Raw genomic sequence first — 16,178 nt, 5'->3', positions numbered from 1 at the left:
TAAAGTAAAATGCTACTGAAGTGTAGAATATGACACGTTTCATACAGTGAATGAGATTCCAGTTATAGTCGCTGCCTATCAGCGGAGCAATTCCTGAACCCTCCAGCCAATCAGAGAGCAGAATGCATAAGCCCCTCCCCCTCCCACACCCAGAATAAAAAAAGTGCAATGATTGGGAGACACAACCGATGAGAACATTCGATATTAATGAGGTGAGCGATGTATAGCGGTGAGTGAAAGTGCTTTTAGCATTCATAAATCAATGTGTGATCATCGAACATGGCTTTAAAGCTCTGACTCCCGAAAGAAAACACCCTCCACGAGCACGTGACGCCAATATAGACTCTTGCATAAAATGTAAAATCATGTCCTGATTTTCATAGACTCCTAAAATATTTTCACAGGCAAGAATGTTTATTTTTATTTTTATGTTACTTCATTAATTTTTGTTTTCGTTTGATGCTTGTCGATGCTGAAGTTGCTGTTGTTTGTTCGGGTGTAAGAAAGCATTCAGCTCCAGGGGTCACCGTGTGTGTGTGTGTGTGTGTGTGTGTGTGTGTTTGTGTGTACATTTACAGGTCGGTGTGTGTGTGTGTGTGTGTGTGTGTGTGTGTGGCTATGAGCCTTCATGATCGGTAGAGTCCTGGTTTAACTCTTTCCTGGTGCCCATGGTGGGAGTTCCTGAGTTTTTCCTGGACCGCTGCTTCTCGTCAATATCATGCAGAGACGGCTCCTTATACATACACACTGTTACACAAATACATACAAGACGTCATTATTAAACAGCAGGGATTTTGGTACTAGTGAGGCATTAATACAGTATATATACACATACACAATATTTGAACAGAATTGATCATATGCACATGTTATTGTGAGTAGTTCCGGGGGATGTAGATTGAAAAAAATATTTTATATACTTTACTTATATATTATTTAATATAATATACTAAATAATACATTTTAAATAATGTATTTTAATATTTCCTATAAAATTCTACCTACACACATTCATATCTTTATTATATATATATATATATATATATATATATATATATATATATATAATTATTATTATTATTATTATTATTATTAAAAAGACTGGCAAATATCGACTTTTCTCTCTCTCTCTCTCTCTCTCTATATATATATATATTATATTTCAATGAAATAGCCAATGTTGTGAAATAGATTTTAAATGTTTAAAAGAGTAAAATACAGTAAACTAATCTAGTTAAAATTATCTGTATATGATTTCCACTTTATTTCACTCAGTTAACACACAAAAAGAAACATTTTTATATATATTTTAAGCTTTTTTTCATAGGTAACTATTTTAATCTACATGGACTAAACATTTTACTAAAACATTTAAAGCAATTAAAATGCCATACAAAGAACATCTCATTATGATGACAAATTAATTCAGTTTGAATTTTGGACTGATTTATTGAAACAAACAGTTTGAAAAATCTATTTCATGTAAATTAATCAAACTAAACAAATCTTAACTTGAGTTTGAATATACGCTATTAAAAAGCATCTAAAGTGATGGCACAAGTCTACTCTTTCAATGGTCAGCAAAATAATAATGAATTTACTGTAAATATTTCATACATCACCCTGCCCTACGTGTGTGTGTGTGTGAGTGTGAGTGTGTGTGTGTGTGTGTGTGTGTGTGTGTGTGTGTGTGTGTGTGTGTGTGTGTGTGTGTGTGTTTTCTTACCTTCAATGGGTCTGGGCACGAAGTGTGAGCACGGTTTAGTTTTCTTGACCCGGTTTCCCTTCATGATGATTCCTTCTTTATTGAGTCCGAGGAACCAGGCGCGTCCGCTCTCGTGCTGGCGGTACATCGTGGACGAGTAGATCACGTAATAATTCTCAAACACACTCTCCTTAAACTTACACTCCGCTGTGAACGTATCCTACAGACAGACAGACAGAAACAGAGAGAGATGTTAAAACACAGTTACAGCTCTCAGGTGTGTGTGTGTGTGTGTGTGTGTGTGTGTGCTTTTATAGAGTATTTGTCCCAGTTTTTTTATAAAGTCTTTTGCATGCACAGGTGGAGAGGGTGGAGACGGCCGTCAACCAGAGCAGAAACCACCTCGGGTGAACACACACACACACACACACACACACAATTGACACAATTAATGTTTTGTATATATTTCATACAGTGGAGTATAAAAACCTGAGACCACCAGTGCAAATGTTTAAATTGTGCATTGGGAATTTAACTGGTTTAATCCCAAATTTTTCCCACACATGAAAATAACCCAATGATGTGTCATTAGTAACCCTTTTGAAATACACTTACTATTACGCATAAAAACCCTTATACAACACTGATAGAAATACTGAGATAAAAGACCAAAAATACAAGCATCAACGTATTTTAAAATTGCTACTTTATTCGAACATATATCATAAAAAATTAGTGCTACTAGTATTACAGTATAACATTTATATAGTAACTTATTTATTATTGCCTTGCCTAACCATGGGACACTGCACATATTTAATTGAGAGCCTTTATTTTTTCCATATTTTCAGGAAATGGACCGGTCAGTAACATTTGAGAGCTTTATAAATGAAACCCTTCTTTACAGGCACTATTGTGACCCTTTAATTACAAATTATATTGGCAGATTAACAATGTGAGTGAAAAATGAAACCGAGAAATTCATATAATTTGGGAATGTGCATTTTGTACTTCAGTGGAAGCAAGACAATCCCTTTTATTTGATGAATCACTAAATTCTGGAACATTTATTTTGCTTTACATCATAATAGAGTGCTTCAGTCTTGATGACTAATTCACTGTGTGGTCCTTTTTTTATAATATATTTTTTCCAGTTTATAATATTTATATTTAAACTTAAAAAAAAATCAAAATGTTTTTAAATACTTCCCACAACACTTGAGTTAAACAAGGCTTGTGCTAAAAATAAAATTCAATATACATCCATCCTGAAAATGTGAATTATGAAGCAATTATGTTTATTGTTAAAAATGCATGTACATACAAGCATTATTACACTTCTATTATATGAAATATATTGTCATATGAAGTGAAAACATGTATGAAACCTATACATTTTTTTTTAAATTTCATATATTCACAAATCTAACCCATACAAATATTTATATTTATTTAAGTGCAATTCATTTTTGGACTTATATGTCATGTACATGCATATTTGTCTTGTTAATAATATATAAGTAAATAAAAAAGATAGACATGCATTTAAAAATTCAGATTTTTGTATACACTGTATGTTGTTGTTAAAGCTGCATATAAATAAAATATTTATTGTTGACATATATGGTTAATGCATATATAAAAAATCACTGTATAGATATTGTTATGTACATTTTACTACAGGGGCATTTTATATATGTTATGAAAATTATAGATTTTTCTTTCATGCCAAAAAGCATTAGGATATTAGGTAAAGATTATGTTCCATGAAGATATTTTGTAAATTTCCTACTCTAAATATATCAAAACTTAATTTTTGATAAGTAATATGCATTGCTAAGAACTTCATCTGAACAACTTTAAAGATGATTTTCTCTCAACATTTAGATTTTTTTGCTCCCTCAGATTCCAGATTTTCTAATAATTGTATCTCAGACAAATATTGTCCTCCCCACAAACCATACATTAATAGAAAGATGATTTAATCAGCTTTCAGATGATCTATAAACTGAAAAAAAAAAAAAAATTGAATTAGTCTTCTGATTATGACGTCGTTGCTGCAGCACTATGGTTTAATCTGTATGCTAAAACTTTGTTTATTTCAAGGTTTTTGTTCATTTCCCACATTTTCAATGCGGTCTCAGACTTTTGAACCCTAATGTATATTACACACACACACACACACAAGTAAGGGAGGTTTGCACTCTTTGCCATCTCAGCATCTCAAAGCACTTTAGCAGATTAAACATAAATAACCAGTAGAAAACCTCCCTCTCACACACACACACACACACACACAACCCTGAGCTACAACATCCACACAATAACACACTCAGTAAAACAATCATTACGACAACACCAAATCAATGCAAGGCAATTCACAAATATAAAACAAAAAAGATTTAATGACCAATGAATGATTTCAGTTTGCGAAACTTGCATTCATTTGTGATTTTCAAACAACTATCACCACATGCCAAAATACACAGATATATCGAACACAATTTTGAAATGAATTCTTTATAAAACTCTACATCACAGCTGCATTATTACCTCAGTTTTAGATTCATTTTCAATCAATTACTTCTTGCACACACACATACACACTGCATTGCAACACTCACAAACACACACACCCAGACAAAGAAACACACACACATCGACCATCACACGTTGGCAGAAGTTCATTATCACACTAAAGTTAATTAACACTTTGTCACCCCAAAGATAGAACAACATCCAGAACAGCTGATCTTGACACTAATACAGACATGTGTAATGTTACATAACACCAAACATAAATTAATATGCATTTCTATAAGTTCTGTATATTTAAACTCTCTACAACGACATTAAATGGAGCTGAGAGTACAAGACTAATTTATTTTAAATACTTAATAAATGAATGGAAAATGTGCAGCAGTTTGTAAAATGACAGAATCTGAATTATGAATCAGTCTGGGTTTTGTATCAGTTTGCATTTAGCACAACTCATAAATGAACAAACTTCACTTTGTTTATCCACATATTTTGTGTTGATGTTGACAGGAATTTCTGTGGAACAACTTTAAACATGGTTGAAAAAGATTATATGGAGCTGAGAGTACAAGACTTTAATTGCTGAAAGCATAATCAAATTAACTGAAATGTTTAATAAATAAGTGCCGAAATTTGTAAAAAGACAGATATTTGAATTTAGACATCGTTTCCTTCATATAGGCCAGGCTGGTGCTCAAACTGTTTTGCAATGGAGATTATAAATGTCATTTTTACTTACAGTTGTGTCATGAGATTTAAAGTCCTTTCACACTCTTCATAGCAAACTGAAAGCTGTGTGTGTGCGTGTGTGTGTGTGTGTGTGCGTGTGTTTGTGTGTGTGCGTGCATGTCTAAAAACAGTTACATTGCTTGCTTTCTTTGTGGATCAATGTAGTTCAGGAGCTTTACTTGAAATTTTAATAACAAGTCTGTGAATTATGAATGTAGACGGGAGCAGAGAGTCGCTCTCTCCATCACATGACTGCTGCTTCCAGAACCTTCTCTCTGTTGAGTTTTAGACTACATGAGAGAAGGCTGGCGTTGCAATCCTTCTTTTGACTTGTATTTTCTGCACTGAACACATCCAGAAATGTAAAAGCTCACCACAACACAATAAAAACAAATAAACAACAACTGTCGGCATACATTTACATTTCAATGATTTTAATCACAATATTATGTCCTGCAATAAATCCAGTAAAACACAACCAGCACCTCCTAACACACAATATATTAACACACGTAATATTACACACTTCAACCTGTAAAACACACCAAAACACACAACATCACAACCGTAACACGATGACAGTGTGTCCTGATTTCCAAAACACACACACACAGAAATATTCACGCACTACATCAAAATTGCATATAATAGTACATACCCTGACAAACGCTACAGAGAAAAGAAACAAAACAGATTGTATGATCACATGAAAAGCTGTGGATTTTAGATAGAACAGATGTGACACACACACACACACACACACACACAGATGTGAGGAGTGTTTTCTTACCGTGGAGTAGAGGAAACCCTCTCCATTCATGGCCACGTAGAGTCCGGCCTTCACGCCTTGTATCGCCACGACCCGCAAACCCACGGGGATCAGGTTAAACAGAGCTGAAACACAGCCACAGCAACATCTCACTCTCTCAGAGATCAGGACACTTACTGGAGCTCCTAGTTATGATCCCAATGTTCTCCTCTGAGCGACTTTCACAATTAAACTGAGATAGATAGATAGATAGAAAGATAGAACGATAGATAGATAGATAGAAAGATACAACGATAGATAGATAGAAAGATACAACGATAGATAGATAGATAGATAGATAGATAGATAGATAGATAGATAGATAGATGAACGAATTAACAAAAAAAGAAAGATAGATAGATAGATAGATGAACGAATGAATTACTGATAGATAGATAGATAGATAGATAGATAGATAGATAGATAGATAGATAGATAGATAGATAGATAGATAGATAGAACGATAGATAGATAGATAGAAAGATACAACGATAGATAGATAGATAGATAGATACAACGATAGATAGATAGATAGAAAGATACAACGATAGATAGATAGATAGATAGATAGATAGATAGATAGATAGATAGATAGATAGATAGATAGATAGATAGATAGATAGATAGATAGATAGATGAACGAATTAACAAAAAAAGAAAGATAGATAGATAGATAGATAGATAGATAGATAGATAGATAGATAGATAGATAGATAGATAGATAGATAGATAGATAGATAGATGAACGAATTAACAAAAAAAGAAAGATAGATAGATAGATAGATGAACGAATGAATTACTGATAGATAGATAGATAGATAGATAGATAGATAGATAGATAGATAGATAGATAGAACGATAGATAGATAGATAGAACGATAGATAGATAGAACGATAGATAGATAGATAGATAGATAGATAGATAGATAGATAGATAGATAGAACGATAGAACGATAGATAGAACGATAGATAGATAGATAGATAGATAGAACGATAGATAGATAGATAGATAGATAGATAGATAGATAGATAGATAGAACGATAGATAGATAGATAGATAGATAGATAGATAGAACGATAGATAGATAGATAGAACGATAGATAGATAGATAGAACGATAGATAGATAGATAGAACGATTAGATAGATAGATAGAACGATTAGATAGATAGATAGATAGATAGATAGATAGATAGATAGATAGATAGATAGATAGATAGATAGATAGATAGAACGATTAGATAGATAGATAGATAGATAGATAGATAGATAGATAGATAGATAGATAGATAGATAGATGAACGAATTAACAAAAAAAGAAAGATAGATAGATGAACGAATGAATTACTGATAGATAGATAGATAGATAGATAGATAGATAGATAGATAGATAGATAGATAGATAGATAGAATGATTAGATAGATAGATAGATAGATAGATAGAACGATAGATAGATAGATAGATAGATAGATAGATAGATAGATAGATAGATAGATAGATAGATAGATAGATAGATAGATAGATAGATAGATAGATAGATAGATAGATAGATAGATAGAACGATAGATAGATAGATAGAACGATAGATAGATAGATAGATAGAACGATAGATAGATAGATAGATAGAACGATAGATAGATAGATAGAACGATAGATAGATAGAACGATAGATAGAACGATAGATAGATAGAACGATAGATAGATAGATAGATAGATAGATAGATAGATAGATAGATAGATAGATAGATAGATAGATAGATAGATAGAACGATAGATAGATAGATAGATAGATAGATAGATAGATAGAACGATAGATAGATAGAACGATAGATAGATAGATAGAACGATAGAACGATAGATAGATAGATAGATAGATAGATAGATAGATAGATAGATAGATAGATAGATAGATAGAATGATAGATAGAACGATAGAACGATAGATAGATAGATAGATAGATAGAACGATAGATAGATAGATAGATAGATAGATAGATAGATAGATAGATAGATAGATAGATAGATAGATAGAACGATAGAACGATAGATAGATAGATAGATAGATAGATAGATAGATAGATAGATAGATAGATAGATAGATAGATAGAATTACTGATAGATAGATAGATAGATAGATAGATAGATAGATAGATAGATAGATAGATAGATAGATAGATAGATAGATAGATAGATAGATAGATAGATAGATAGATAGAACGATAGATAGATAGAACGATAGATAGATAGAACGATAGATAGATAGAACGATAGATAGATAGATAGATAGAACGATAGATAGATAGATAGATAGATAGATAGAACGATAGAACGATAGATATAGATAGATAGATAGATAGATAGATAGATAGAACGATAGATAGATAGATAGATAGATAGATAGATAGATAGATAGATAGATAGATAGATAGATAGATAGATAGATAGATAGATAGATAGAATTACTGATAGATAGAATTACTGATAGATAGAATTACTGATAGATAGATAGATAGATAGATAGATAGATAGATAGATAGAACGATTAGATAGATAGATAGATAGATAGATAGATAGATAGATAGATAGAACGATAGATAGATAGATAGATAGATAGATAGAACGATAGATCGATAGATAGATAGATAGATAGATAGATAGATAGAACGATAGAACGATAGATAGATAGATAGATAGATAGATAGATAGATAGATAGAACGATAGATAGATAGATAGATAGATAGATAGATAGATAGATAGATAGATAGATAGATAGATAGAATGATAGATAGATAGATAGAACGATAGATAGATAGAACGATAGATAGAACGATAGATAGAACGATAGATAGATAGATAGATAGATAGATAGATAGATAGATAGATAGATAGATAGAACGATAGATAGATAGATAGATAGATAGATAGATAGATAGATAGATAGATAGATAGATAGATAGATAGAACGATAGGGATAGATAGATAGATAGATAGATAGATAGAAAGATAGATAGAACGATAGATAGATAGATAGATAGATAGAACGATAGATAGATAGATAGATAGATAGATAGATAGATAGATAGATAGAACGATTAGATAGATAGATAGATAGATAGATAGAACGATAGATAGAACGATAGATAGATAGATAGATAGATAGATAGATAGATAGAACGATAGGGATAGATAGATAGATAGATAGATAGATAGATAGATAGATAGATAGATAGATAGATAGATAGATAGATAGATAGATAGATAGATAGAACGATAGATAGATAGAACGATTAGATAGATAGATAGATAGATAGATAGATAGATAGATAGATAGATAGATAGAACGATTAGATAGATAGATAGATAGATAGAACGATAGATAGATAGATAGATAGATAGATAGATAGATAGATAGATAGATAGATAGATAGATAGATAGATAGATAGATAGATAGATAGAACGATAGATAGATAGATAGATAGATAGATAGATAGATAGATAGATAGATAGATAGATAGATAGATAGATAGATAGAACGATAGATAGATAGATAGATAGATAGATAGATAGATAGATAGATAGATAGATAGATAGATAGATGAACGAATTAACAAAAAAAGAAAGATAGATAGATAGATAGATAGATGAACGAATGAATTACTGATAGATAGATAGATAGATAGATAGATAGATAGATAGATAGATAGATAGATAGATAGATAGATAGATAGAACGATTAGATAGATAGATAGATAGATAGATAGATAGATAGATAGATAGATAGATAGATAGATAGATAGAATGATAGATAGATAGATAGATAGATAGATAGAACGATAGATAGATAGATAGAACGATAGATAGAACGATAGATAGATAGATAGATAGATAGATAGATAGATAGATAGATAGATAGATAGATAGATAGAACGATAGATAGATAGATAGATAGATAGATAGATAGATAGATAGATAGATAGAACGATAGATCGATAGATAGATAGATAGATAGATAGATAGATAGATAGATAGATAGATAGATAGATAGATAGATAGAACGATAGAACGATAGATAGATAGATAGAATGATAGAACGATAGATAGATAGATAGATAGAACGATAGATAGATAGATAGATAGATAGATAGATAGATAGATAGATAGATAGATAGATAGATAGATAGATAGATAGAACGATAGATAGATAGAACGATAGATAGAACGATAGATAGATAGAACGATAGATAGAACGATAGATAGATAGAACGATAGATAGATAGATAGATAGAACGATAGATAGATAGATAGATAGATAGATAGATAGATAGATAGATAGATAGATAGATAGATAGATAGAACGATAGATAGAACGATAGATAGATAGATAGATAGATAGATAGATAGATAGATAGATAGATAGATAGATAGATAGAACGATAGATAGATAGATAGATAGATAGATAGATAGATAGATAGATAGATAGATAGATAGATAGATAGATAGAACGATAGATAGATAGAACGATTAGATAGATAGATAGATAGATAGATAGATAGATAGATAGAACGATTAGATAGATAGATAGATAGATAGATAGATAGATAGAACGATAGATAGATAGATAGATAGATAGATAGATAGATAGATAGATAGATAGATAGATAGATGAACGAATTAACAAAAAAAGAAAGATAGATAGATAGATAGATAGATAGATAGATAGATGAACGAATGAATTACTGATAGATAGATAGATAGATAGATAGATAGATAGATAGATAGATAGATAGATAGATAGATAGATAGATAGATAGATAGATAGATAGATAGATAGATAGAACGATTAGATAGATAGATAGATAGATAGATAGATAGATAGATAGATAGATAGATAGATAGATAGATAGAACGATAGATAGATAGATAGAACGATAGATAGATAGATAGAACGATAGATAGATAGATAGAACGATAGATAGATAGATAGATAGATAGAACGATAGATAGATAGAACGATAGATAGAACGATAGAACGATAGAACGATAGATAGATAGATAGATAGATAGATAGATAGATAGATAGATAGATAGATAGATAGATAGATAGAACGATAGAACGATAGAACGATAGATAGATAGATAGAACGATAGATAGATAGATAGAACGATAGATAGAACGATAGATAGATAGATAGAACGATAGATAGATAGATAGAACGATAGATAGATAGATAGATAGATAGAACGATAGATAGATAGATAGATAGATAGATAGATAGATAGATAGATAGATAGATAGATAGATAGATAGATAGATAGATAGAACGATAGATAGATAGATAGATAGATAGATAGATAGATAGATAGATAGATAGATAGATAGATAGATAGAACGATAGATAGATAGATAGAACGATAGATAGATAGATAGATAGATAGATAGATAGATAGATAGATAGATAGATAGATAGATAGATAGATAGATAGATAGATAGATAGATAGATAGATAGATAGATAGAACGATAGATAGAACGATAGATAGATAGATAGATAGATAGATAGATAGATAGAACGATAGATAGATAGATAGATAGATAGATAGATAGATAGATAGATAGATAGATAGATAGATAGATAGATAGATAGAACGATAGATAGATAGAACGATAGAACGATAGATAGATAGATAGATAGATAGATAGATAGATAGATAGATAGATAGATAGATAGATAGATAGATAGATAGAACGATAGATAGATAGATAGATAGATAGATAGATAGATAGATAGATAGATAGATAGATAGATAGAACGATAGATAGATAGATAGATAGATAGATAGATAGATAGATAGATAGAACGATAGATAGATAGATAGATAGATAGAACGATAGATAGATAGATAGATAGATAGATAGATAGATAGATAGATAGATAGATAGATAGATAGATAGATAGATAGATAGATAGAACGATAGATAGATAGATAGATAGATAGATAGATAGATAGATAGATAGATAGATAGATAGATAGATAGAACGATAGATAGATAGATAGATAGATAGACAGACAGACAGACAGACACTCGTAATGCTGCTGCTGATTCAGTTCCAGTCCGTATAAATCGACAGGAGGGAAAAAACCCAGAGGAGAGAGAAAACAGGAGCAGCGGAGGAGTGCAGCAGGATAACGGAGGGATGGAGGGGGAGGAGAGATCAGAGAACCAGAACAAGGGATGAGTGTGTTTGTGTGGGATCGAGAGCGGAATATGAGAGAGAATTCATGAGATGAGGAACAAACTCCTCACAAACTCAATCACAAGCCATAACGCAAGTACAATATCAGTCAAAAGTTTTTTATTATCAATGCTGAAAACAGCTGTGCTGCTGAATATTTTGTGAAAATAAATTGTGATACACTACCATTGAATTTGAATGAAAAGAAATGAATACTTATATTCATAAAGGATGCATTAAATTGATCAAAAGTGACAGTAAAAACATTAAGAATGTTAATAATAGATTTCGATTTCAAATAAATGCTGTTCTTTTCAACTTTCTATTCATCTGTAAATCCTGAAAAATAAAATGCATCACAGTTTCCACAAAAAATATTGTGTGGCACAACTGTTTCCAAGATATATAATAATCAGAAATGTTGCTTGAGCAGTAAATAAGTATATTAGAATGATTTCTGAAGATCATGTGACACTGAAGACTGGAGGAATGATGCTGAAAATACAGATTTGAGCACAGGAATAAATTACAGGTTAATAGATATTCACTTAGAAAACAGCTGTTTTAAATTCTAAAAATATTTTAGGATTTATTTTACTGCAGTTTTGATTTTAAAAAAAAAGCAGCCTTGTTGAGCAGAAGACAATCTTAATGATTTCAAACCTTTGTCCAGTAGTGTCAGTGTTGATAGACAGATATTTGAATGATACATTTCCCCCCTCTTGAGTTCTGAAGTTTGTTACTGTAAACATAAACAGGAAAACACGCCGAACAAGAATTCATGCAGATCTGTTACTCTGTGCTTCAACTTGTTCATCAGCTGTTCTTCATTTTGCTGGAAGCCGACCAGATTCTGACTGTATTGTGTTTCACTTCTCCAGCTGATCAATATTCTCGCTTTAGATGAAAACATGTTTGCCCACAGCTGTCGGATAAATGCAATCATGTTACATGAGAATCCCCCACAGCTTAAAAACACAACGATAAGACAAAACTCTGTCCGTAAACACAATGTGTCAAAACTGATGCTATTTTCTTAATGCACGCTCCTGTTCTTGCTGTGAACGACTGCATGTTAAAATGCATAAAAAGTGTCTGTTTTCATCATCTTTCATCAAACTGAAATGAAATCTTTCCTTTTAAGCGGACATCGCCGGCTTCACTCACGTTATTGTAGTCAAATGGGCGGTTTATGTTGACTTTAACACTGAATCTGTCGTAAGCCTCGAGGGCTTAAAACAGTAGTGTGTGTCTCACGTGTGTCACACAAAGACGCGCTGTCTAAGCCTGTTGGACTCGCTGATGTGAGTTTAGCAGATAAGGAGGAAAATAGGATTCAAAAGCATCTCACAGGAGGAGATTCAAAACATGAGTGGGCACCTTCAAACCACTGAGATAATACAGGAGCTGGAAGAGAGAGAGAACGCTCTAAAATACTAAGCTTTAGAAGTAAAACATCCCTCTCTAGCACCCCGGGGAGGTGTGTGTGTGTGTGTGTGTGTGTGTGTGTGTGTGTGTGTGTGTGTGTCCACACTCACTAATGCATATGCAGATCTGAAAAATACACTCAAACTGTGAGATCAGGCAAGAACACACACACACACGTGATGAAGGTTCTCTGTTCTATAAAGAAAATGTCAGCCAAGAATATAAAAAAAGATAAATTATTCATTTAAATAATTAAAATGACAAATTATGTCTACTCTAGGAACGTTGAGATGTTTTGCATGGTGAAAAACACATTTTCCCTTCAAATCCTTATTATTGTAATGCATCTGGCCTCATTTTTCTTAATGTAAAAAATATGATAATAAAATTATACACACACACACACACATATATATATATATATATATATATATATATATCAAAGGTTTGGAGTCAATGCTCCTGTCAGTAATTATTTTCTGTGTGAATATATAGTAAAATGTCATTTATTTCTGTGCAGCTGTATTTTCAGCATCATTCCTCCAGTCTTCAGTGTCACATGATCTTCAGAAATCATGAAAAGATGCTGATTTGCTGCTCGAGAAACATTTCTCACTATTATCAATGTTGAAAACAGTTAAAATTTTTGTGGAAACCGTGATGCATTTTATTTTTCAGGATTCACAGATGAACAGAAAGTTCAACACAACAGCATTTATTTGAAAAATAAAACTTTTGCAACATTATAAATGCCTTTACTGTCACTTTTAAACCTTTTCACCCTTGCTAAATGAAAGTATTAATTTATTTTTTTTAAATGCACTGACCCCAAAGTTTTGAATGGTAATGTTTTTATATTTGTTCATGGGTTAACGTTCATATATGTTATGTATGTATGAAAGGAGAACATTAAGATAAGATACAACACATCTTTGGATTTCAGAGCGTATCAGTTTCGGACACAGGACAGAGCGAACAGAGAGAGACTCACTGTAGTCGCTGTTTTCATCTTTGGTCCCGCCGACGGTTCCATCCGGCTGCATCTGCAAGTAATAGCCCTGCTCACTGAAGAGCCTGGTCACTATCCCCTTCAACTGAGGCTCTGGAACACACACACACACACACACACACACTAATGTCACAAACACAAACGCAAATCCTGCGTACCATCCAAAATAAATGGTTCTTCAGAGATTATAAACTATCTGATGTTACATTACAGGTTCTTCTGATCTGCTTATGAAGAGCTAGACAACACAACATGTTTTTTACAAAACTAAAAAAAATTTCATAATGTAATTTATTTCTTAAATAGGCTACCCTAAACCAATCATATGCATGCAAACAAGCACAAGTTTTAAATGGGATGGATGCATCATTATGCATGGTGAACTCTAATGCTCAGTACTGTTTAAAAACAAAGAATTAAAAAAGGAATCTGTCAAGTTCCTGAAAAAGCAAGTGCTGCTAACCAATTAAAATGTGTTAATTGTTTTAATACCTTGCTAATTACGTAAGTAAACCGGCTCCCCTTCTGCTCTGTCTCACTCCCAGAATGTTTTCAAGAGTATCGCCGCAATATTTAGTATTAAAAAAGTTCACGTGCTATAAAAAGACCAATGAAATTTGAATTACAGACATTTGTACTATATCTCAGAAGAGCTCAGTCGACCAGAATGAACAGACAGGGGAGAAAACTGAAGTCAAATATGATACATGCATCATAAACAGACCAAACCGAACCAGAATCGATTTTGCAGCTTTAATACACACGTTTAATCAATAACAGAAGTGTTGGTCGAATATGTAGCATTTTCCATCAAGCTGCTTTGAAACATTATGTAAAAAGGTGTCGATATGTGAAAAGTGCTATAAAAATTCAATTGTAATTGAATTCCACAAAAACACACCTCAGAATAAAGTAACATGCTGCAGTCCAGGGTTACACTTTATAATGACATTTATTAATAACATCAAACATAATGATCACTACTGAAATGAAAAGTTGAAACTTAATACATACTTAAAATTATATTCAAACTAGTCATCTGTATGTAAAGTACATCCTATAAACGTCAATGCAATCATATGTTCAACTATATATAATATAAAATATTGTATAACCATATCAATATTTTTAATCTAAATTTTTAATCTTTTTTTGTGATATTTATCAATAAAATATGTTCATATAGCAAATATTTTAAATCTAATGTTTGTTTTAATACATTTAATATTTATTTAAATTTTGTCTAACATTGTATATACACTATTAATATTTTAAGGTGTTTATAGTAATCTTTGTCCGTGCATAAACTCCCTGTTAAATAATATTGCAATCAAAGTTATTAATAAAAAGATCATATATTCGTCTATATTAGTATTTTATATCTAATCTAACCAAATTAATAGGCTACAATCCCTCCCTACTACATAGGCTACTTTAATAAAGTGTTTATTGTGATCTATCTATATTAAGGCAGGCTACATGTTATAATGGCATTATAAATGTTAATGCAATCGTCACAGTTATCAATAAAACAATCAAACGTGCAGAAGCATAACATCTCAACCGCTGCTTTCCGCGCGCACAGGTGAGCGTCACGCGCGCGAGGTGTGAATGAACTGACCTGGTTTCCGGCGCACCGGTCGTTTCTTCCCGCTGCAGAATCGGACTTTACCGAAGAGTCCGAACAGGTGCCGATCGCACAGGGAGCCTCGTCCCGAGGGCT

At 31.8% G+C, this 16,178-nt stretch overlaps 1 protein-coding gene across 3 annotated transcripts in view; it reads right to left on the bottom strand.

Annotated features, from left to right (window-relative positions):
• Window positions 1-409: 409 nt before the first annotated feature.
• fgf12b (fibroblast growth factor 12b) overlaps window positions 410-16,178 on the bottom strand; it is a 37,968-nt gene continuing 22,199 nt past the window's right edge. For 2 of the 3 annotated variants that reach the window (XM_059533929.1, XM_059533928.1), the window contains exons 2-5: window positions 14,438-14,548; window positions 5,763-5,866; window positions 1,727-1,925; window positions 410-747 (exon numbers count right to left, since the gene is read on the bottom strand). In XM_059533929.1, the coding sequence (XP_059389912.1) occupies window positions 617-747; window positions 1,727-1,925; window positions 5,763-5,866; window positions 14,438-14,548 (545 nt within the window). In that variant the 3' untranslated portion in view covers window positions 410-616. Of the gene's footprint in view, window positions 748-1,726; window positions 1,926-5,762; window positions 5,867-14,437; window positions 14,549-16,076 lie in introns of all 3 variants that reach the window. The other variant, XM_059533927.1, reaches the window with a different exon arrangement.

The sequence above is a fragment of the Carassius carassius genome, chromosome 41 (genome assembly GCF_963082965.1).
Source record: "Carassius carassius chromosome 41, fCarCar2.1, whole genome shotgun sequence".
NCBI classification, from domain to species: domain Eukaryota; kingdom Metazoa; phylum Chordata; class Actinopteri; order Cypriniformes; family Cyprinidae; genus Carassius; species Carassius carassius.
This window is presented reverse-complemented; position numbering and strand designations above follow the sequence as displayed.